The sequence below is a fragment of the Cibotium barometz genome, chromosome 17 (assembly GCF_041138505.1).
Source record: "Cibotium barometz isolate CiBa-2024 chromosome 17, ASM4113850v1, whole genome shotgun sequence".
NCBI classification, from domain to species: Eukaryota; Viridiplantae; Streptophyta; class Polypodiopsida; order Cyatheales; family Cibotiaceae; genus Cibotium; species Cibotium barometz.
The window spans coordinates 6652587-6678060 of record NC_141062.1 but is presented as its reverse complement, the minus strand read 5'-3'; the positions used below and the strand labels follow the sequence as shown (position 1 = coordinate 6678060).

Here is a 25474-nt window from a genome sequence, read left to right as displayed (position 1 = left end):
CTCCACTGTCAACTACCCGAGTGACAGGATGACCACAGGGAAGAGTTGGATAGGCCTCAATGATGGACACAGAAGGATTGTCAGGTAACTGACAAATTTGAACGAAGGCAGAGGCTTTCCCCTACGGATGGCCTCATTTAGGCCTTTGTTTCTTCTTCTTTCTGGAGTAGTGGCTAGAATCATCCTTAAATGTGACCTGAGCAATATTGGCCGAGGGGCCGGGATGAGGTGTAAGATAAGACCAGTCAGACATCTCTTCAAGGGTGGTGAAAGAAACTAACTGGGAAGGTGAAGCTTGAGCAACCTGGCTAGTGGATCGCCACTGAGAGGAACGCGGCCAAGTAGAACCCAGCGTCCGACCCTTTGACTGGTGTTTGCTTTCCTGCGATAGTCTACTTTCCTGGTCTCTCGAGGAGTACCTTCCTTTCCTCTCAGAGATTGGTGGTCTTATCGGGAGAGTGATGGAATCCCCTCCCACCGCCGATTTTGTTCTAGCTCAGATGGCTTCCATGCCTATGCCCTCTCTTCGTATATGCATAGCCTCTCCGGAGTCGGTTCCTCTCATGTCATATCGCTTCCTTGTCTCCATGGAGCTTCTATTTTACCGAGTGGAGTACTTTGGCCTCCCCAGCCAATGCTTCGTTTGCTGGTCTGGATCTCCAATTTGGGACATTGCTACCACCTTGGTTGTTTTGGCGGGTGGAGGTAGTGGGGTTGGACGTGTTGCCTCTATTTTCCTTGGCTTTAAAAACACACTCATCATCAAAATGTCCACGCATTTGGCATTAAGTGCAAAATCTATTCTTTTTGGGAATATTTTGCCAGTGGGGAGTGGGTGTTGAGGCAGGATTTTTGGAATCAATATTGTTGCCGGGAGGTTTGCCTTGATTTCCTAAGTTGTTGTTCCCTTTCCCTTGCTGTCCTTTTTGAGTAGAGGTTGTATTGGACACAAGGGCCCCCTCTTGAGTGGAGGAAGAGGATGACTTCTTGGGATGAAATTGGTCGTGCAACCGAGCGAAGCGCAAGAGTTGACACTCACACTCATATAGGTTAGGCATAGGTTCTAAACTAATGGTCTATGTGACAAAAGTAAAGAAGCTCGGTGGCAACTTGTTTAGTAAAGTGATAACCTGATCTTCCTGGGACTTGGCAAAACCAGTAGTAGCATACTCGGCATTAAGGCGCCGATATTCAGCAACTTTGACGGTCGGGTCATCCCCTTCTTTGATAGAGAAAATTTGAATTTGATGCTCAAGATCGATGCGACGTGTGCGATCACGTGCGGCATCTCTCTCTGCAAGGTGTGCCCATCTTTCAGAGACATAGGGGAGCTGCTGGAGTTGAGAATGAAACTCTGGCAAAAGGCCTTGCATGAGCTCCACTATAGCAGTGGCATTTCTAGCTTTCCAATGGCTGATGACTTCAGGAGGTGCTAGGGAAGGGTAGGGTTTTGGTTCAAATCCCTTTACTAGGTTCCAAGAACCTTAGGAAGTGAAAACTTGTTCCATAAGATTGGTCCAAGTTGTATAATTAGACCCGTTAAAACAAGTCTTTTCTGTGAAAGCATTTCTGGACATAGAAACATGAAAGGAAGATGGTGGGGGAGTCCAGGAAGGCTGGTGCCCATATGCAGAGTGTAAGTTTTGAGGAGGGAAACCAGAAAGTCCACCAAGACCAGGCATAGGTGTAGGACCTGTCGAGGGTGCTCCATAAGATGGAATAAAGTTTTGGGTACTCAGCATAGGTGGAATACCTAGTTCAGGGACAAATCCTGGAGAGGACACATAATTGGGAAAAACACCAATGCCAGAGATAGGTTGGTAAACCACCTGATACCCAGGAATGCTGGGTCGTACCACAATGCCAGAGGTGTCAAATCCCCATAGGATCTCCTTGTAGAACGCTACTGGTACATGACTCGAATCCTGCAAACAAACCAAACAAACATGACGGGGGTGCAAGCCTGACTCACCTCCCAACCTCGACAGTCGTGGGCAAGTCCACAAGACTTGGCTGTCCCCACCGAGCCACGAGCTGAGCTAACTAGATGGATGTACCGACCAATCTCTACCTCGTGACGTCCCATACCGCCACGAAGCTACCCTCGTGGGCCTCGAGACTGCTACCGGCCTCGGCTGCATGAAGCAGATGCACGTCTGCACTAGATCTAGGCTCCTGACCATAGAGCTCTCACAAAGTCACGCGAGACTCTATATGACTAATGACTAACCTTGGCCACTCTTTTATAGGCTCTTGGCCGGTCATCGGGCGTCCACACTTGGGCGCCCGCCTGTCCATACTTGAGTGCCCGCCCATTAGTCTATCCCTAACTCAGCTCGCCAATCAGCCTCCCTAGCTCCAAGCTTCCCCAACCTCGAAGCTAGTTTGTGTGCGTGTAGCACATGATAGATACACACTGTGCACATGACATACTCCCCTTTCTCTAAGAGCTCACTCCTGAGCTCACTAAAAAGCCAAGGTAATCTCTCTCAAGAGTAGTCAATGTCTCCCATATAGCGTCCTCCTCAACACGATCCTTCCACTTGATCTTGTATTCCTTCCACTGGCCTTCTGCAGCCTGAATGGTAGGCTGCTCAGTCATCGAGTCTTGGTCAATCAATGAGCTCCCGTCCTGGATCTTCTGCCAAAATGCACAAAAATAACTATCAGTCCTGCAAAGCCCTCTCAATGACTGAAATAAGTCGGTAGAAATCTCAGTGAACGACAAAGTATTCACCTCTCTAATTCAACTAAGCGCATCTACAACACTATTCATGGACCCTTTTCTATAACGAATCTCAAAATCAAAATCTTGCATTAATTCCGCCCATCGAGCTTTCCTTCCTCTCAAATCATCCGCATCACACACATACTTGATTGACTGATGATCAGTCATCAATACCACAAACTTGGAGCCATATAAATAATGTCTCCAAACCTTAAGAGCGTGAATCACAGCATAAAGCTCCTTCTCAAGGATTGGCCAACGAGATTGAGTGTCGTCTAGCTTTTTACTTTCAAAAGCAACAAGTCTACCATTTTGAAATAGAGCAGCCCCGATGGCATAGTCACTGGCATCAGTTTCAAGAACATAAGGCCGACTAGGATCGGGTAATGCTAAGATAGGTGCTTCCTTGACTTTATCTTTCAAAAGTCTGAAGGCCATATCCAAATCGTTATTCCAAGTGATAGGCTGATTTGACTTACGTCCACGACCTTTCAACAAGTCGGTCATCGGTAGTGTGAGCTGAGAGTACTCCCACCCAGATTTCCGAAGAAAAACAACAAAACCGAGAAAAGAATGAAGTTGTTTCACTGTCTGCGGTATAGGCCAGTCCAAAACCTTCTGAACTCGGTCATAGTCAATGCTCAATCCATCTCTAGTGATCTTGTGTCCCAAGTAAATGATGTCTGTCTAAAAAACTCACATTTACTTAATTTAGCATATAGTCGATTCTTTCTTAAAATCGTTAAGACAATCATGAGGTGTCTAACGTGATCCTCAAGAGTACGACTTTATATCAAAATATCATTCAAGAACACAACCACAAATTTTCCCAAATGTTCACGAAAAAGATCGTTCATCATTTGCTGGAAAGTGGCTGGAGCATTGGTTAACCCAAAAGGTAATATGAGAAACTCGTAATGGCCATACCTAGTCCGAAAGGCGGTTCCTTCGACATGCCTTTCATGAATACGTATCTAGTGATAGCCAGTACGTAAATCTATCTTCGTGAAATATTTCGCTCCTACTAACCGGTCAATCAGGTCATCTGATCTAGGGAGAGGATAACCGTTCTTAATTGTCAGCTTGTTCAATCTCTTGTAATCTATACACATTCTCCAGGTGTTGTCCTTCTTTCTCCTAAGCAACACAGGTGCACCCCAAGGTGATTTACTTGGACGGATCTGGTCCATCCTCAAATAATCTTCGAGTTGTTTAGCCAACTCATCTTCCTCAGATTGGCTCATCCTATAAGGTGGAATACTAACAGGGTTGGGTGAGCACCGGGGATCAGGTCAATACGATGATCTACTGCCCTTTCAGGTGGTAAGCCCAATGGCAATTCCTTAGGAAATACATCTTGAAATGAATCAAGTATCTTCTGTAATTCTTTGCTTTCAAATACACTTAATTCATTGACATCCATAGAAGGTATGAGAAATGAAGAAAGTGGAATGAGAAATGAAGAAAGTGGAATCAATACACAATGGAAAGCAGTATACATAGAAGAATCCATTATATTACCAAAATCAATTGTATTTACAACAGGTCCCTAAGAGGGATGTATACAATCACCTAAGATATTATACTGGGTGTTCCTATGTTCAAAAGAAAAAATATGACTAGACCAATCTATCTGGACTTGAAGAGTCTTAAACCACTCAATCCCTAATAACAAGTCTACATGTTCTAGGTGCATCTTTGTAGTCTTGAATCCAGATTGGTAGCATCTCCACCTTTCGATCCCATACTTGCCGACCCACAGGTAGACGTATCTCATAGGTATGATCGTTGGGCGTTGTATCAAGACCCAATTTCAGCACAAGTTTGTAGTTAACAAAGTTGTGTGAGCTGCCAGGATCTAGAAGAATGTGGATTCTATGGCAATTCACTTCTCCATAAACTCGGAGAAGATCATGCAAGCCAAAAACTTTAGAGTTGAACAGACAATCAGAACATGTACTAGGGCGAGAAAGTACAGTAACTGACATACCTGTCAAAGACAACTGGTTAGCTGCCTTTGGCTTGGGTCCTGCGTTGGTCTTTGCACCCTTTTGCTTCAGGCACTCGTTACGCATGTGTCCTTTTTCTTCGTAGTTGAAGCAACGTGCCTCCTTCTTGAGCTTCAAAGCCTTAAGGAGACGTTTCTTCTTCGCTGGTGTCGAAGTTGAATTCTTCAAAGGTTGGTGCGAAGACTTTCTTTCAGTCGTGCTAGCCATTGGTGCGGAGAACTTCCTTTTGTGCTTGTTCCCTGCTCGGTAACGCGTTTAGACTTGGAAGAGACCATTGTATCATCATAGATACGAGCGGAATGAATGGCTTCATCCAAAGTTTTGCATTTGTTGTTTTTAACCTGTAAACGGTATGAGTCGGGTAAACCGGCTACGAAGAACCCCAAAAGTGTTGTGGGATCCATCTCCGTAGCTTTCATCTGCAAGTCTCTAAATTTCTGGAGATAGACCTCATAAGTGAGGTTCTGCGAGAGGTCATGGTCAAAGTAGTAAACCGGGCAACAACATCATAGTCATCCTCTTTCTTGAGGAATTCTTTCTTGAAGACGTCTTCGAACTGTGCCCAAGTCGTTGGTTTAGGGTTGAGTTCCTTCCACCAAAGCAAAGCTTTGCCTGAGAGGAAACCTGCTACTAATTGGATCTTTTTCCCATCGTCATATGGATGGAACTGAAAATGGACTTGCCACTTATGTAGCCAAGTGTCCACTATCTCCTTGGTACGCTGCTTTTGCTCGCCCCCGAACTGTTCCGAAGTAATGTTGGAACCTAAAGCAGATGCCAAGGTATCCATACCCGAAAGAGTAGATAGGGTAGTGGTCAACAAAGAGATGGAGTTCTTTAAAGCCTGCATTTGCGCGGCGATTTGTGCTTGTCGTTTCGAGGAAGAAGCTTCGAGAGCAACTTTAAATTCTTGGAAATCTGATTTTGACACATAATCGTCGAAAAGATCGGCATCGGTGTCTTCCGTAGCGAGCAGGTCTTCACGTTCGATAATGGACTCCAACTCGGATTCTTGGGTCGACATCTTAAAGAGGACAAGGTGAGAAAAATAATATATTTATCTTGCACAAGGGAAGTGCTAGAGGACTTGAGAGCTTGAGAACTTGAGAGATGTGTGGCAACAAGAAGCCCACTAGAGGGATATTTTATAGACCTTCCGAAAAGCATGTGTGTTTATGCATTGCTTTTGTGTTTATATATATATATATATATATATATATATATATATATATATATATATATATATATATTCTGCTTTTCTTTTAAAAAAAACACTTGGAAAGCAATGAAGTTTTAAAACCCCTCTTATATGGTTCAAAACAAGTATCGCATGGGGGTTTTTTTTTTTTTTTTTTATAGCAAAAGCAAAAATAAAAATAAAAAAAAATCCACCACCCATCGTATGCTTTTTTGCCTTTTCTCCGCGGTAATCTTAGCGCCGCCTATGTGTACCACCCATCGACTGCCCACGTGTGCCGCCTGCAGCGTTTTTGCGCACGAATGAAATCCGTCAACTGCCCATGTGCGCCTGCGATCACCTACCTAGCGCTACCGCCTGCGCACATGTCTTCAGCCCGACTATCTGCATGCGTGTACCCGTGCGTATACCTGGCCGCCTGCACATCATATGGGCGCCTATGCCAGCCTGTGCACCAGCGCGTGCACACATACCACCAGGCTGCGAGTACCAGCCCGCCTACGTGCAAGTTCTGGTCTGCCTGCCTGCTTGTACATAAAGGCAACGCTACCACCCCTCCAGGCGTCACTCTCTCTCTCTCTCTCTCTCTCTCTCTCTCTCTCTCTCTTACAAAAACACAGCCGACTGGCTTTTCTTTTTTCTCTCTCCTGAAACTGTTTACACAGTTCAAAAACATCTTTCCTCTTCTTTGCAAAGCAAACAACCCTTTCTAGACCACAATCTCCATCATCACGGGTTTCTATGATGAAAAAGCAACATACTGAATCTGAAAAAACAGCAAGCTTCTCAAACTCGTACCTTTTCTTCGACCTCTTTTTCTCTACCTACCGACTTGCTCGTTCACGAGGCTTGCTTTGATACCACTATCAAATCCCCATAGGATCTCCTCGTAGAACGCTCCTAGTACATGACTCGAAACTTGCAAACAAACCAAACAAACATGACAGGGACTCACCTCCCAACCTCGACAGCCGTGGGACAAGACTTGGCTGTCCCCACCGAGCCACAAGCTGAGGTAACTGGATGGACGTACCGACCAATCTCTACCTCGTGACATCCCATACCGCCACGAACCTAGTCTTATGTGCGTGCAACACACGGTAGATACACACTGTGCTACAGATCTCGTAATGACAAAATTTGTGTACCACAGATCTCGGACATTAGGTCCAAGATTCTTAAGGAGTGTCACGATGCCCCTTCTGCTAGACACCCTGGGGTACACAGGACATTATCGTTAGTGAAACACACTCTTTATTGGCCAAAGATGAAAGGGTATGTAGAAGATTATGTTCTCAAGTGTCAAGTTTGTCAAGCAAATAAAGCTGAACGCTTTAGACAAGCTGGGTTGTTGCATCCTTTGCAAATCCCAAGTAATAAATGGGAAAGTATTTCCATGGATTTTATTACAGGATTGCCAAGAACACATCAAGGCCACGATTCTATTTGGGTTGTGGAAGATCACTTGACAAAGATGGCTAGGTTTTTACCGACCTGGAAGACTATTACAGCTACGCAATTAGCAAGCCAGCTTATCGAGCAATTGTTTAAACTGTACGGGTTACCGCAGGACATAGTCAGTGATAGGGACTCTAAGTTTATGAGTGATTTTTGGAAACTTGTTTTTGAGAAGTTGGAAACAACTTTGAATTTGAGTTCCTCAGGTCATCCTCAATTTGATGGCCAGACTGAAAGAGTGAATCAGATTTTGGAGGATATGCTTCAGGCATATGTATCTAAAAGACAGAGTTCATGGGAGGATTATCTTCCTATGTTAGAATTTGCATATAACAGTACTAAGCATACGAGTACAGGTTTTAGTCCTTTCATACTTATGTATGGTTTTCAACCTAGATCACCTCTTACAGTAGGATTCTCAAGACTTCAGCATTATGTAGCACGTAATTTTTTGCAAGATATGCGAGAAATGTTACAAGTTGCGAAGGAATCTATTAGAAGTGCTCAAGACCGAGACAGATTTTATTCTAATAGATATCGTTCACCCAAAGAGTTCTCTGAAGGAATGATGGTGTATTTGCGAGTTCCAAAAGATTCCGAGACTTTATACACAGGTCGATCTCCGAAATTACCCCCTAGATACTGTGGACCATTTCGTATTACACGACGGATTGGTTCAGTCGCATATGAATTGGATTTGCCTTCTCATGTGAAAGTTCATCCTGTATTTCATGTCAGTAGACTTAAGGAAGTACAAGGTGGAATAGACCAGTTAGTTACTCCTCAAGAAATCATAGATGTCAACGACATGCCATTTGTTCCACACGAACCTAAAAAGATTCTTGGATTTCGTGAAAGAAGATTGTGTAATACGCTTATCACGGAATACAAGATCAAGTGGAAAGATCGTGTTGAGGAGGACACTACATGGGAGACATTGACTACTCTTCAGAGAGATTACCCTGGCTTTTTAGTGAGCTCAGGAGTGAGCTCTTAGAGGAAGGGGAGTATGTCATGTGCACAATGTGTATCTACCGTGTGCTACACGCACACAAGACTAGCTTCGAGGTTGGGGAAGCTTGGAGCTAGGCAGGCTGATTGGCGAGCTGAGTTAGGGATAGACTAACGGGCGGGCACCCAAGTATGGACGGGCAGGCGCCCAAGTGTGGACGCTCGATGACCGGCCAAGAGCCTATAAAAGGGTGGCCAAGGTTAGTCATTAGTCATATAGAGTCTCGCGTGACTTTGTGAGAGCTCTATGGTCAGGAGCCTGGATCTAGTGCAGATGTGCACCTACTTCATGCAGCCGAGGCCGGCAGCAGTCTCGAGGCCCGCGAGGGTAGCTTGGCGGTATGGGACGTCACGAGGTAGAGATTGGTCGGTACGTCCATCTAGCTCAGCTCGTGGCTCGGTGGGGGACAACCAAGCCTTGTGGGCTTGCCCACGGCTGTCGAGGTTGGGAGGTGAGTCAAGCTTGCACCCCCGTCATGTTTGTTTGGTTTGTTTGCAGGTTTCGAGTCATGTACCAGGAGCGTTCTACGAGGAGATCCTATGGGGATTCGACAGGCAAGCCCACAAGACATGGCTGTCCCCACCGAGCCACGAGCTGAGCTAACTAGATGAATGTACCGACCAATCTCTACCTCGTGATGTCCCATACCGCCACGAAGCTACCCTCGCGGGCCTCGAGACTGCTGCTGACCTCGGCTGCATGAAGCAAGTGCACATCTGCACTAGATCCAGGCTCCTGACCATAGAGCTCTCACAAAGTCACGTGAGACTATATATGACTAATGACTAACCCTGGCCACCCTTTTATAGGCTCTTGGTCGGTCATCGGGCTTCCACACTTGGGCGCCCGCCCGTCCATACTTGGGTGCCCGCCCGTTAGTCTATCCCTAACTCAGCTCGCCAATCAGCCTGCCTAGCTCCAAGCTTCCCCAACCTCGAAGCTAGTCTTGTGTGCGTGTAGCACACGGTAGATACACACTGTGCACATGACAAGAGGGCATAGTGTTGAAAGATAACTGGGATGGGTAGAACCCATACACAGGACCCAAAGGAGGTGCAGTCAGCAATGACTGCATGCCAACACTAGCAGGAAGAGATATGGGTTGGGAGGGAGGGTTTTGTGTTTGAATTTGAGCAGTATTCCATAACACATTAGGAGTAGGAACAAAAAGTGAACTAGAGGAGAAAACAGTGTTACCTCCTTGAACACCAAAAGTCGGAGAGTAAATTATACTCCTAAACTCTCCTCTGTTTGGGTTCAAAAAATGCCACGGATCCAGAGTAGTTGATGGTACCGTTTGTTGAACCTGTGCTACAGAAGAAGATACCCAGGTAGAGTTAGGAACATACGTACTAAAAGGCACATACGAACCTGATGCGGTCACCGACTGGGATGATGATGGATCTCCGAACGATCGAGGGGGTACGTGTCCTTCCTGAGAAAAAGTCCCATACCGAAGTCCAATTTGTCGACTAGAATGAGAAGCAGAGCTCTCCACTTGAGGCTGAATACCTAGGTCCAAAACTGGCACACTGGTTGTGGGCATGTATCCTCCTCTGGAAGTAACGGTTGATGAGCTCGGAGAAGAAAAACCATATGCCAAGGGTGTAGAGGGTGAGTGGGTAAAAATAGGCTGGTCATCTCCCAATGAGAGACCTCGAACAGGGCTCTCCAGTGAATGATGAGTCCCATCCTCCGTGTGATCTATATCAGAATAGGGAGAGTCAATATCTGGTATGAAAGGCTGATCCTCCGGAATCGAGGGTAGACGATCCATGCTGTGTACTCTCGAGGTCTTCAATCCTTTTGTTCACGATAGCTCTGATACCATGTGAGGGCAAAAGAGACCAAAGGACCAAATATATAAAAGATCAGAGCAAAACACACAGCATGCAATGGTGATATGTATATAACTGATGAAGTCCAGTACAGGAGCTCTATGTGAGACTCCGAACGAGCAGAGAAGGCTACTATCCCAAAAACGCAGATGTTAATCCCGAAAGCCTGATGTGAGCGCCGAGAAGTAAGCTCTAATGTATCTCTAATGTAGAGCTGACATGTAGGCGCTGATGTAAGCGCTTACGTGCTAATAGCTGCTGATGGAAAAACGCAGAAGTGTGCTATGGTGAAAAACGCAGATGTATGCACCATGGACCGGCAGCAGCAATATGTGAAAAACGCTGAAGAAAGAACTGCAGAAGAACACGTTCAGTTCAGCAGCAGAACGGACGGGTTCCACCAGTTTGTAGGCGGCCTGTTCCAACACCAACGGACAGTACAGAAGCACGCTGAAGTGCTGTCCTGAAGTGGGCGAACAATCCAGCAAAAAGGGGGGGTAAAACACTGATGAGCAGTGGACACCCAGTCAAAGAGTGATCGTTGGTCGATGGAGAGGAAAGGAGGCGCCTCATATTTATATGAGGGCAGGGTGCTGGTCGGCCAGCAGATAAACATTATATAAAAAATGTGGCCCTTTTTGGGGTGGGTTTAAATACCATTTTTGGATATATTTTCACACATAGTTGGCTTCCACGAGTGCAGTAGCATGTTAATCCCTCGAATCTCAAAGTCACAAACAACCCCTGGTTGTGTGACACAACTATGGCTTTGAGAAAAGCGCCCCTGAGCTTGACTTCAATGGGAATCCAAGAAGTGGTCTTGGCGCGATCCCTCCTACAGGCCGAAGGCACTCTCCATTCCCCTTTTCTAGTACACTGCCAAATTGGGATACTCCATAAGATAGACGACACTCACACATGAAAGAACGCAGAGTGAAACCGGCCTTCAGAAATCTGACGGGCGGTGAAACAAACACTCGCACACAAAACACTTCATCACCCGTGGGGACCTGGGAAAGGAAACAAACAGGGGGAGCTAGAGTGCTCCTGCAAAATAGTACAAGGACACCGATTCGCCCCAAAACGCAGTGGCGCCCCTTGCGGTATTTATTTACTTGATGAAAATTTGAGTATAAAGTACAACTTGTAGAATCCTCTACCAATAGGATCCCTCGAAGCTTTCACCCAGGACTTCCAAATAAGAACTCTCGTTATTACAGCAAAGCATTCCATAGAGAAGGCACACTTGTACAACACCTCCCTGCTTGAAAAGGTCTTCTCCATCGCTAACATGGATCCCACAACCCTTTCCCAAACAGCAGTAGGGTTGTACCAAACCACATGTCCTTCCTATAGTCACAGCTTGCATGTAACCTCGAGAAAACTAGACCCTCGAGAAAACTAGAACCTGTCCACAAGAATCCAAAGACATGCTTTCCACATGAAACCAAAGACCTGTATCTAATAAACCATAGACCTGTATCCCATAAACCATAGGCCTGTTTCCTCGATACCAAAGTCCTATTTCCTCTCGAAAAACCAATGTCCTGCTTCCATGACAGATATACCATCCAAGCACGGTATACCATAACCCAGAGAGAGAAAAATAGAAGACGTGTCAAGCAATCCCCTGATATACACATAAGTTCAAGATGAAGAGGAACAACACATCTCTTCCATGAACATCTTCCCGTGCATCCAAGTCTCTTCAACTGAGATGGCAATTCCAAGTTGAACGATCTTAGATCAGCCCCAAAGAACAATCCAACTGTTGAGTCACACAGCTTTCTTTCTTCCATACTAAGGCTGTCATGTCTCTCTCTCACAAGAGACCAAGAAGATCAGCCCACAAACTGAGAAGACGAAGAGCCAAGTGGAGAGAGAGAGAGAGAGAGAGAGAGAGAGAGAGAGAGAACAATATCCACGCACCAAGGCCTGCAATCCATGTTGAGAGAAAGAGAGAGAGAAAACCGATCTCTAGTCTCCACCCCATGTTTCCATCATGGGCCGTGCACTCCTCTACCCGTGAAGAAAAGATCAGAGAAAAAAGAATAGTCGGCTGACTCTGTGCAGTAGCAGTCCTCGTCTTCCTCTTGCTCCTGCTGTCCACTGTCTTCCACGAGATAGAGAGAAAGAAAGAAAGAAAGAAAGATTTTATTAACGTCTTCCAAAAGACCGAACTCGGCCTATGAGACAAATCGGTGTACCTGTATGGGGTATCCTCTGTCATCCCAACAAAATGAAAAAGTACTGAACTAAAAAGCTGAATCTGGGTGTGCAATAAGTACAATGAGTGGTGGAGGGGATGGAGCTCTACTACTAGGAGAATGCAAAGCTATATGCATGGAGTAAACAATCATGATATGCAACCTAGCTAGCTCCATCCTGTACCATACTGGGGGTATAAAATGGTATACATCAATGAAGGGGGTGTCCACAGCTCCCTGAAGAACATGCCTGGGTGTGCTTTGAAGCGAGCCAGTCGCTCTGCACCCTCTCTGTGAAACTGAGATCTGATCTCTGTCATCTCTCTCTGGTATAGGCATGGTGTCCGAAAGCCAGGTGTCCTCTGTCTCCTGCGGGCTCTAAGTGTCTCTGCTCTCTGGAGAGTAATTCCCTGCCGTGTAGGGGCTCTGGGAGTGGGATGGATCTCTGAAAAAATGTAGTAATCTTGTCTGTCGTCCCCGCTGTCTAAGCCTGTAATGATGTCTCTCTGTGGCGCTGTATGTCTAGAATGAATCTCCCCAGTATGCGCTGGTCTGCTGCCTCAAAGATCTGGCGTAGGGAATGTGGCTCTCTGAATAAAATGGGATATCTCTCTTTGATGGCTGTATATGCTCTGCATCTGCATACATAATGCTCCTCACTCTCCACCTCCTCTCTGCACAATCTGCATACCCTCTCCTCTCGGGGGATCCGTGCTGCTCTGCCAGTCTCAATCTCCAATCAGTGTGATGAAACTCTAAGCTGACCAATAGCCACTCGGGAGCCGTGTGGTAAAAAGCCCTCCATGTATCTAGGCCTCTCTATAAATCCATCATCAGTGATACTCATGAAGTGATCTCTGTAGTATAGCATCTTCGGTGGAAGAGGCTGTGTAGGCAATATCCATGTCTCTCGTGTATAGAGCTGCCATAGATCCTGTGTCAATACTCTGTTCCTCTCACTATGAGAGAGACGGATATGTGGTGCATCCCTGTCATACTGGAATGGTGGTAGATGATCCATGGCTAGGCCATGCTGTGAGAACCAATGTGTGACCTGTCCATACCATGATCCTCTGTCTCCTGCCTCAGCCAACTGTCTAGATGCCTCAAAAGCCCTGTATGACAATCTGTCCTGTGGCATCTCTCTGAATCGGTCTAGCAGGCATATAGTCTGAAATATGGCCTCTACCATCATAGGAGGCGCAGCAAACTCTGCTCGGATAATGTCATGAGGTACTGGCGGTTTGTTGCGTATCATGCGTGCCACCATGAGGGCCTGTGGTCTCTCTATCTGTGTCCACCAATGGGTAGCAAGGCCTGGCGCCCATACCGCTGCTCCATACATCAATGCCAGTGTGACTAATGTGTCAAATAGCCACCCCTTCGTCCGGGGCTCCTGAAAATGCGCCTGGTGGCACTATCTCTCTAGCATAGCCAATGCTGCATATCCCCGTGTCAATCTAGCTCTGGCTGCTGAACCCATGGTGAAGCGTGTGGCTACTGCAGAGAAGGTAACCCCTAGGTACACGTATGATGTCGCCACCTCCACCTGGCGTCCTGCGAGAGTGAATGTCAGCTGACTCCTGCCCTGTCTTGATGTATGAAAGACCATAACCTTGGTTTTCCCAAGGTTCACAGTAAGACCCCTCTGTGTGCAGAAATCATCGAGTGCATGTAGATGCTGCTGTAGACCACCTGGAGACTCAGACACTAATACAATATCATCAGCATAAAGCATAATATGTACTGAGGTACCTGCTAAATCAACTCCATCTCCGCCTCCCCATGTAATGAAGTCAGCCACCTCATCAATGTATAACCCAAATAGCGTGGGGGAAAGTGGGCATCCTTGCTTCACACCAATGGTGCTAGCAATAGTCTCGGACATACCTCCTGGACATCTGACTCGCCCAAAAACCTGCTCATATAATTCATAGATGCCCCGTGTCATATCTGCTGATATGCCAAGAGACTGCAGGCGCTGAAAGAGCCTCTCTCGTGGTACTGTGTTAAATGCCTTGCGGAAATCCACAAAGCAGCAATAGAGCTTTCTCTTCCCCACTCTGGCCTGATCAATCATACATCTCAAAGTGAATACATGGTCAGTGGTAGAGAAAGCTCTCCTAAAGCCTGCCTGCCCTGATGAACGTAAACCTGCTCGCTCAGCATATAAGCTAAGCTCTTGCTCCAACACTGCACCATAGAGTTTGGCCAGCACGTGGCCAACCATAACCGTCCTGTAGTTGCACGGATCGAGCATATCCCCTGTTTTGTGAATCGGCACAATGGTGTGCATCCTCCACTCCGCAGGCAAACCCTCTACTAGTGCCCTGTTAAACAGGTGTGCAAGAAAAGGAGCCAAAGAATCTACTCCATATATGAGATGCTCACCCTGCAGGCCCATATGGTCGGCGGCCCGTCCATGCTGTAGGCGGCGGATAGCTTCCTGTATCATCGAGTGGGTAAAGAAGCTAGCTGTGGTAGGTCGAGACTCTTGTGGCTGAGGTATAGGTGGCTGCTGTGGGGCGTGGTATAGGCCCTCTGAATGTGTGCCATGTTTGTGGGTTTGCAATAGGTGTCGGTGTCCGGGGCTCTCTGAAGTGCCGCCATGAGACAGGGCTATCTCTACTCATGAAGAAATGAAAGATCTCTAGCTCCTGTATCTCTACGAAGGCCCGCCTTTTGCGGCGAGTAAGTCTCCTCATCTCTCTCCTCGACTCCTGCTCTGTGATGGCTCCCAAGGCTCTCTGGATGCGGAGCCGTGAGTATAGGGCTCTGCACTCGTCATCATACCATCTGTTCTGGGCCATAGTCCCAGATCTCGCGGGCTCTCCTAAGTGGACACGATGTGGGAAGCTCTGTAATGCAGCCGTGTGTAGGAGTGATGCCAGCTGGGCTGTAATGGTATCCATAGGTGCCAGGGGATCCATGAGTAGGAGCCCATCCTCTACTCTGCCAGTGTATATATCTGCAATGTCATGTGTGAAGTAGATGGTAGTGTGTGGCGTCGGTATGTGGGGGGCTAGTGATACTGGTGATCCGGCTAGTGAAAATGCCAAGTATGTATGATCTGCCCCAATAGGACGAGGTGGAATGGAGAATGAGGTGACAAGCTGTGATGCCTCCAAAGACCCCATAATGTAGTCTACCACCGTGCCTCCGGTCCGTGTATGACCTCCATGTGGGAAGCATGTCAGCCCTCCTGATCCCGGCCACTGTAGCATCCCGTTATAAATAACGAGACGATGCCTGGCTCCCAACTCTAGTAAGTGATCCCCATAATGTCCTCTGTCTAATCCAGTGTCCTCTGATGCCCGACTAGCCCCTATCTCCTCTGGATCCACAGGGTGGAGGATCTCCATGTCATCATAGTCATACACCTCACACTGTCTGCTCAGTGTGTGGGCATTGAAGTCGCCCGTAAGGAATACTTCCCCTAGTGTAGAATAATGCATAATCTCCTTTGACAGACAAGTGTATGGTGAGGCTCCTGTCTCCTCCTCCTGTGGCATGTCCTCTGTAATGACGTAGGAGGATCCTGATGGAGAAAAGTAACATAGAGCTATGTATATAACCCTGTCCTGTGAGAGTTGTAAGCTGATCCACATGTATCTGGCCTCTGGATCCTGTGCTACCACTCTCAGTCTCCCCTGTAGCTCCCGTCTGAATAGAACTGCTACTCCCCCCGACCCTCTCGAGGTAGGTCCTCCTGTATGCTGACTCCCACTGGAATCCCTCTACTCGAGGTAGCCCTCTCTCTGGGCTCTGATGTGTCTGTCAGAAGTATGATGTCTCCCCCACCAAAACATGCTCCAGTCATCCAGGCTGCACCCATAGTGAACCATTACAGTTCATACTGCCATGTGTATCTCTGTTAGTGGCCTGGTCTGTGTCCCATAGGCCCCAAACCGCTAATCCATGGACCAGCCATCAATGATGATCCGACCATCTCGATAGAAGGCCTTCTTGCCTTCTCTCCTCACGTGTAAGACTCGTGGCATGCAAGCTCTCCTATGCTCAAGCTGCATCCTCGTGAGATCATCATCCAAGAAAATAGAAGCTCCCTCTAAACCCCGTAGTATGACCCTCTTCCTCATGAAGGTGACCCTCTCTGTCTCTCCTGCAAACTGTAGGATGAGGGCTCGCTTGCGTCTTGAGTCTTTCCCGGCTCTCCATGCTTTGGTGAAGGGGAGAGGGTGCTCTTCCTTGTAGCCGAGCTTCATGCATAGAAGCTGTCCATCTTTCTCCGGAGTGGAGTCGGGTGTCTCGGCTATACCTGTGACTCGAATGTTGAGGCGGCGGGCATGCCTCATCTTCTCCTCCTCAATGGTGCTGTGAATGATTTGGTGTTCTTCCCTTTGAGTCTCCTCCCTCACTTCTTTACGGATGTTCTTCTTCACCACCTCGACCCATCCTGACTGCTTGGCTTCGAGTTTTCCCTCCATGTCCTTTGTGATCTCATTGGGGATCTCTTCTTTGATGGCCGTGAGAGTGTTGTCATTGATCTCCCCTTCTTCCTTCTCAATATTCTTGATGGCTACCATTTCCACTTTCAATGCACTCACCTCCTCCTTGAGTGCCGTGTTATCTTGTTGGAGGTTCGTGATCCGTGCTTCGAGAGCCATGATGTGCCGGTGTAGTTTGTTCTCCACCTCATTGAGGTTGGAATCGGATGTCTTCTTGTTCTCCTTGATTAGTGCCTTCATTGCCGTCTCGAGGGCCTCGAGTTTCTCTTGGAGACTCGGGGCCATTCCTCCAGATCACTCTGCAGTCCTTCCCACATGCAGGGAGGAGAGAGAGAGTTATTTTGCTGCCTTGGGGGCCTGAGCAAGGGTGGGTGGGAAAAGGGGGCCAGCCACCCCAGCGAACAGCGAACAGAAGGCGCAGTCAGTGGGCGGCGAAGAGAGAGAGAGAGAGAGAGAGAGAGAGGGCGAACAGTGAAGCGGGCAGCGCAAGCAGGCCAGCACAGTGCGAGCACAGCAGCGCCAGGCGCAGCACAATAGGGCAGCTCAAGCAGGGCAAGCAGGGCAGCTCAGGCTGGTGGGTACGAATAGGCGCAGCACAGCGTGGACAGGGCAGCGCTAGGCGCAGCACAGCCAGGGTGTGCAGCGCGAGCAGAGCAGCATGAACAGAGAGGGGGCGGCGGCGGCGGCACACAGAACAGAGCGCGAATGCGGGAGCAGGGTGGCGGCGAGAGAGAAACGTGGAAAAAGCCTGCAGTACAGACCTTCTATTTGTAATAGCATGCCTAGCACTGTGCGCTTTCTGCCCTGCCAGTCCGCCTCCTGCCATCCAGCCGATCTCCTGCAGCCATACCTGCTCACAGATGCTGCAGCCCGACTGTGTGCCCAAGGAGATAACCAACAGTCGGATGCAATCCTGTGCACCCAGTCAAGCAGCCCTCCTGTGCCCGCCTTGCTTTTCACCAAGAGAAAACCCTGCGCTGCAGTTCTATGCGTTGCTTGTGCTCTCTGACGACCAGCCATACAAGGAGAGGAAGCACCCGCACACCACCACACGACTATTCCACCACCTCACCCCTTTTTAATGATAAGGAGGCACCTCTAAAACAGCCAGCTTTTCTCCTAAAAGCAAAAGCTAGAAACTTCCAAATAATATTATTTTAAATCATCTAAGGTTTTAAAACCTTATAAACTTTAAAATCCTTTTGTCCCTTTCACACTTGGGCTGGCCATACATGGGTTCCCTTCTCAATTTCAAACCAATGCCATTCACACTGTCCATCCCGTGCCCGTGCCCACCTGCTTTCTGTCCAGAGAAAAACACAGGGTCGTAACATACCCCCCTCTTGAAAAAAAGCAAGCGTCCTCGATTGCACTCAATAACACAGTAAGGTATCGTATGGGCAAAGATTCCCCATATGACAAAAGCAACGTCCCTCTAGTGCATCTGGGTGATGAAACAATCATCCTGGACAAAATAGCCACACTGTCACGTCAAAGTGACAAACAACTCTTGCTTGTTCCTTCAGAACCTACAGCAAAAGTCTAAAACCAAGTGGAAACACGTAACCTGTGTTACCCAAAAACAAAACCATGCATCATTCTACATATGACAAACATATGCATAACACATATGTGCATTCGCAAACAATATGCTCCTAAAGATGCTCTACCCACTCCAAAATAACAATCTCAGGGTTGCTCGCAAGCCTTACACCCATGAATATCCCGTAGAACCCACGACTAATGGTACAACATGAGCATATGAAAGCACTCAATGCATCCAAATAGTACATCCACTAAGTACTTCCCACATGTCCCTCTTGATGCTTTACCCATTCTGCACATGGCCATCCCGCAGGAGCCACACTCAATGATGCATCCATGAACATAATAAAGTACTTGATGTATCATACCAATATACATGCATCTCATCCTGACACAATCCAGAGTATTACCCCATGTATTCTCAAGGGTACTGGGATCCAATGGCACCAGAATACCATAATACCTCGGAAAGTGTATAAATACATGCACAAATAGAGTTCGATCCATATATCCATGAACCAAACCAACTCTAGGACAGCTCGCAAGACTTATGTCCTCCATAGAGTCTCGAAGTGTTAGCTCAGGTTGCTGCAAACTTTGAGCTCAACCAAACCATGCCATTCCAAAGGAGACCAACTCCACAAATAGCATCATCTCAATATCCAATTGACCGATCCTATGGTCAAGAACAGCCAAAACCATATGACAAAGATCAATGTCCCAATCTTCCTCAATCATACTTTAGTTCCAAAGGCAAAACCATTCATAGTTGTAGTTATAGTTCATGGTGCGGCCGACTGTGAACCATACCAACTTTACCATCTCATGTGACTAGTACACAATATCATAGAAGTCCCATAAGCAGATGTACTGTCAGCTATCAATACCTTCGGGTGAATACAAAGATATCACCAACAAGCGACTCCTAGATGACAATTGAGCCTGTCTATAACAAGGGAGCGGAGGTGCTACCCCCCTCTTGAGCATCAAGCAATGCTCCAGACCTATGCTCTGCTGAACCTGAATGAGCCGTAGAAAGAGTCGGATCCAACTCAAAGGCATCAAGATAAAGCTCCAATACCAGAGGTGAATCTGCTAAGTCACCCTCCTCCATCCACTTCGCATCCATCGGTGAATAGTTCTAGAACTTCACAAGATAGCGACGGGAAACTTTACCTTGTACCTTTCTTTCCTTATGTGCCAGTATCTGCTCGGGAATAAGAACCTCATCAAGTTCCTCTACTTCCGTCTAAGCCTCATCTGATACATCCACAGGCACTAAAAACTTGCTTGCACTCCATCCAAGTGGTAAGCACAAGTCCCAATGAAGCATAGTAGATCACCACTGCTAAACATAGAAAGAAGCTGCCTTCCGAACCCATGAAGCCTCCGTGAAGATACCACCGATGACAAAGTGTCGAAAGCCATAGCCTTCAACCCATTTCTTGCACCATAACACTTCAACTGCTTCTTGTTCCTGGCCAACTACTTCTTGTCCTTGGTGTCTTTTCTCCCAAGCTTCATCCTCAGCTTTTGCTCTTCACCTCATATAGCCAAAGACTCACAATCCTGCACTGTCTCCTCCACTTCCTTTTCACCTTCCACATGTTGAAGCTTTTGATGTGACAACCACGGGCTCGCCTCCTTGAGAAAGTCGACGATATCCTGGCGATGGAACCATGAAACCGGCCTTCAGAAATCTGACGGGCGGTGAAACAAACACTCGCACACAAAACACTTCATCACCCATGGGGACCTGGAAAAGGAAACAAACAGGGGGAACTAGAGTGCTCCTACAAAATAGTACAAGGACACCGATTGGCCCCAAAACGTAGTGGCGCCCTTTGCCGTATTTACATACTTGATCAAAATTTGAGTACAAAGTACAACTTGTAGAATCCTTTACCAATAGGATCCCTTGAAGCTTTCACCCAGGACTTCCAAATAAGAACTCTCGTTATTACAGCAAAGCATTCCATAGAGAAGGCACACTTGTACAACACCTCCCTGCTTGAAAAGGTCTTCTCCATCGCTAACATGGATCCCACAACCCTTTCCCAAACAGCAGTAGGGTTGTACCAAACCACATGTCCTTCCTATAGTCACAGCTTGCATGTAACTTCGAGAAAACTAGAACCTGTCCACAAGAATCCAAAGACATGCTTTCCACATGAAACCAAAGACCTGTATCTAATAAACCATAGACCTGTATCCCATAAACCATAGGCCTGTTTCCTCAATACCAAAGTCCTATTTCCTCTCGAAAAACCAATGTCCTGTTTCCATGACAGATATACCATCCAAGCATGGTATACCATAACCCAGAGAGAGAAAGATAGAAGACGTGTCAAGCAATCCCCTGATATACACATAAGTTCAAGATGAAGAGGAACAACACATCTCTTCCATGAACATCCTCCCGTGCATCCAAGTCTCTTCAACTGAGATGGCAATTCCAAGTTGAACGATCTTTGATCAGCCCCAAAGAACAATCCAACTGTTGAGTCACACAGCTTTCTTTCTTCCATACTAAGGCTGTCATGTCTCTCTCTCACAAGAGACCGAGAAGATCAGCCCACAAACTGAGAAGAAGAAGAGCCAAGTGGAGAGAGCGAGAGAGAGAGAGAGAGAGAGAGAGAGAGAGAGAGAGAACAATATCCACGCACCAAGGCCTGCAATCCATGTTGAGAGAAAGAGAGAGAGAAAACCGATCTCTAGTCTCCACCCCATGTTTCCATCATGGGCCGTGCACTCCTCTACCCGTGAAGAGAAGATGAGAGAGAAAAGAATAGTCGGCTGACTCTGTGCAGTAGCAGTCCTCCGTCTTCCTCTTGCTCCTGCTGTCCACTGTCTTCCACGAGATAGAGAGAGAGAAACGTGGAAAAAGCCTGCAGTACAGACCTTCTATTTGTAATAGCATGCCTAGCACTGTGCGCTTTCTGCCCTGCCAGTCCACCTCCTGCGATCCAGCTCTTGCTCCTGCTGTCCACTGTCTTCCACGAGATAGAGAGAGAGAAACGTGGAAAAAGCCTGCAGTACAGACCTTCTATTTGTAATAGCATGCCTAGCACTGTGCGCTTTCTGCCCTGCCAGTCCCAGCCGTACCTGCTCACAGATGCTGCAGCCCGACTGTGTGCCCAAGGAGATAACCAACAGTCGACTGTGTGCCTGTCTCCTGCCCCGCCCTTCACAAGAGCGTGAGAGATAGGATTCAGCATGCAATCCTGTGCACCCAGTCAAGCAGCCCTCCTGTGCCCGCCTTGCTTTTCACCAAGAGAAAACCCTGCGCTGCAGTTCTATGCGTTGCTTGTGCTCTCTGGAGACCAGCCATACAAGGAGAGGAAGCACCCGCACACCACCACACGGCTATTCCACCACCTCACCCCTTTTTAATGATAAGAAGGCGCCTCTAAAACAGCCAGCTTTTCTCCAAAAAGCAAAAGCTAGAAACAATAGCAAAAGCACATCCTTCCAAATAATATTATTTTAAATCATCTAAGGTTTTAAAACCTTATAAACTTTAAAATCCTTTTGTCCCTTTCACACTTGGGCTGGCCATACATGGGTTCCCTTCTCAATTTCAAACCAATGCCATTCACGCTGTCCATCCCGTGCCCGTGCCCACCTGCTTTCTGTCCAGAGAAAAACACAGGGTCGTAACACAGAGCGCTGAGCACCACGCAAATGGAGGCACAGCATACGCAGAAGACGGCCTCCCCTTTTCTAGTACACTGCCAAATTGGGATTACTCCATAAGATAGACGACACTCACACATGAAAGAACATAGAGCACGGAGCACCAAGCGAACAGAGGCACAGCATACGAAGAAGACATCCATCAAACCCCCCCACCCCCCCCCCCCCCGCCGGGCCCGAACACCAAGGGCTATTTAGCCCTATACCCCAACCCACTATGTGGGATAATACATTGCCATATGGCAGTGTGAGGAGCAGGAGGGCAAGAATTCATTCCATCAACCCCCTGGATGCGAAGCCCGATGCCGAGGAGGAGCAAACAATGCTCTGATAGCATGAAAGAATGCGGAGCACTAAGCGAAGAGGTACAGCATACGCGGAAGATGGCCATCAACCGGCCCCCCGGCCGAACATCCCATGAGACCACCAATAAAGGTGGGGGATGAGGGGAGACCAAGGGCTATTTAGCGCTATATAGAGGAGTCAATTAGACCCCAACCCACTATGTGGGATAATACATTGCTACATAGCAGCATGAGGAGCAGGAGGGTAAGAATTCATTCCAACAACATAGCCTTCTCTTGGTGGCAGTCTCAGGGCATCTTCGCTGGTTTCCTCTCGAATATCTAGCATCAGCTATGGGAGAGTTTTCATCCATGGAAGATGATCCTCTTCTTGTGGCTCCTAGCTCGGAGACACAGCAACACTACCTTTGAGATGCTTGAAGGCGCAACAGATTTGGTGGAGAGTTCTCCAACACCCTTCATTTTGTCCATGGGGTGTAGTGGTCTGAGCTACGGAATCCAAAGCAGCACTCCATTACAAGGAGGACCACATCGGCCACGCTCTTCAGCTCTCCCACATCCGGATATCAGCCATCCTGGCCTCCGCAATGCTGGTATCCCCATGGACTCTCAAGACCCGGGTTTGCCAGCGCTGGGAACATCTTCAGCGTCTCCGTCTTGCATATCTAGCATGCTAGATGCCACAAGGCCATCGACCCGCTCACGTTTTGCTTGGGGCTTCCTGTGCTCATGCCCTGCCCAAACCATCGGCACTTGGCTTTTCTTTCAAGAGTTTCCCATCCCCCCCCCCCCCCCCCCCCCCAAAACAAAACCAAAAAAAAAAAAACCTTCCAGCAGGAGAGGTTAACTAGGGTCCACAGGGGTCTCACCTCAATCTCACGATCGACTCGGCCATTCTCCCCGACTGGCTCACTCCCCCCACCTCTCCACCCGACCTAGAGTGAATTGCTTTCTCACGACACAATGTTCCCCTAGTGATCTTTGATCCACATGGAGGTTCTCCCTGGATGGCTTTACAGTTGGACGCCAATGCCGCTGGCGCTCCATCTTCAATGGTAAGGATAGTTGCTGCCACGAGCGCACGTGGCATGTTGATCCCTCGCCTCTCAAAGTCACGCACGACCCCTCATACATGACACATCTGTGGCTCGACTTCAATGGGATCCCTCCCTCCTACAAGCCGAAGGCACCCTCCATTCCCCTTTCCTAGAACACTGCCAAATTGGGACGCCACATATTACTCCATAAGTTAGACACGGCACCACTCGTGCACCCTTTTGGTGTGGCAGTCTCAGGGCATCTCCTCCAGTGCTTGAAATTCTCGCGTCGACTATGGGAGAGTTTTCGGCCACAAAAGATGATCATCTTCTTAGCTTGTAGACTCAGCGACACCGCCTTTGAGATTGCACCACAGATTTGCTGGACAGTTCTCCAGCTACTTTTGAGGCCAGCACCCTTCATTTGGTCACATGGAGAGTAGTGGTCTGAGATACGGAATCCGAAGCAACACTCAGTTACGAGATTGGCCTCACTCTTCAGCTCTCCCACTTTTAGGTATCGGCCATCCTGGCCTCTGCAGTGCAAGTATCCCCATGGACTCTCAAGACCAGGGTGTGCCACTCATCTTCAACATCACTGCCTCACACATCTGGCATGCTAGATGCCACAACGCCATCGACGGTTCCAGCACTCCACCGGCAGAGACTGTCCACACAGCCTTTGAGAAATATGGGAGCGCCTCACAAGGGGCTCCAAATAGTCAAACGGATCATAGAAGAGGCTAGAAGCTCACAAATCACTACAAGAGTTTGATCCTTCCAGACTTTGTAAAATGCTCTCTTAGGCTACTTTGTTATGATAGAAGAACCATTTGCAAGAGGGTTATAATATAACTTCTTAAAAAGTGCTCTTAAACAGACCCATTAGCGATTGCAATGGGCCAATAAAAGATTTCCACCAATGCTTGTAAAGAGATCCATTTAAAAATAACCATTTTTTAATTGATGCTTAAAATTTGATCCCATCAGCCATTACAAAGATAAAACATAGTGTTTCATGCCTGATCATGGGTCATACCCAAAATGATAAACCTCTTTGCAATTGCGATTACTCATTTGCAACTGCTAGGTACCTGGAGGTGGGGGTTGCAAGTGCGTGTTGATGACGTGCAAGCGGCGTCGAGCAGGCTCCATGAGACGGTTGAAGCGGATCCAGCAAGTTCAGACCATAAACAGCACAAATCCCTCACTTTGAATTTCGGCAGAACCCAAGGCGGCCACTTCAAATTCGACAAAACCCGAATATGAGTGGAAACAAATCGCCCAATAAATCTAGAGCAAAACCCAACTAAGCTTTTCAGAAGCTTCAACAAAGCCCTAATCGCCCACTTCAAAACCTCAGCTGAAAACAAGAATCTATAAGCCCAAATTCAAAACCCTAATCGCCCACTTATGCTCAAAACGAAACCCTAATCAAATTCGAGCAGAATCCAGAACGCCCAAAAACCAGAAGCAATCTTTCTGCAGCACACCAACAATCTCGGAGCCTCTATTTGAGGTGGTGGTGTGGTGATGACTCGGCAAGAGAAATAGGTAATGGATTTTTCTCGGAAAACAAATTTTCGTATATCCACAAATCTCGGTCTTTTTTGCATCATCGCTTCGGTGAATGCACTTTATAGTTACCTTACTTTTACTTGTCCTACACAGCCCTTTCACAAAGTCAGTTTGGCAAGATCTCTCCACAAAAAGTATTGATGCAAAAAGTGAAACTTCAATGCTTCCATAGCCAGATTATCTTTTAAGTGGAAAATCTGGCTGGTAATTCATAGCATCCAAGTACTCTTTGAATGAACTGACCCACAAATTGCACAAGTGTGCGTGTGTATGCATCTACGCATGTGTATGTGAGTGAGTGAGTGTATGTACATATGTGTGTTTTTATGTGTGGTGTGTTTGTATATGCATGTGTGCACGTGTGTATACGGTACACATGTGTGCGTGTGTGTACATG

General features: G+C 47.4%; 1 protein-coding gene across 1 annotated transcript in view; it reads right to left on the bottom strand.

The window, feature by feature from the left end:
- LOC147629621 (long chain acyl-CoA synthetase 6, peroxisomal-like) overlaps positions 1–25237 on the bottom strand; it is a 60594-nt gene extending 35357 nt beyond the window's left edge. Inside the window, exon 1 of the mRNA XM_086811925.1 lies at positions 24594–25237. Within this exon, the coding sequence (XP_086668051.1) occupies positions 24594–24654 (61 nt within the window). The 5' untranslated portion in view covers positions 24655–25237. The remainder of the gene's footprint in view (positions 1–24593) is intronic.
- Between the last annotated feature and the right edge of the window lie 237 nt (positions 25238–25474).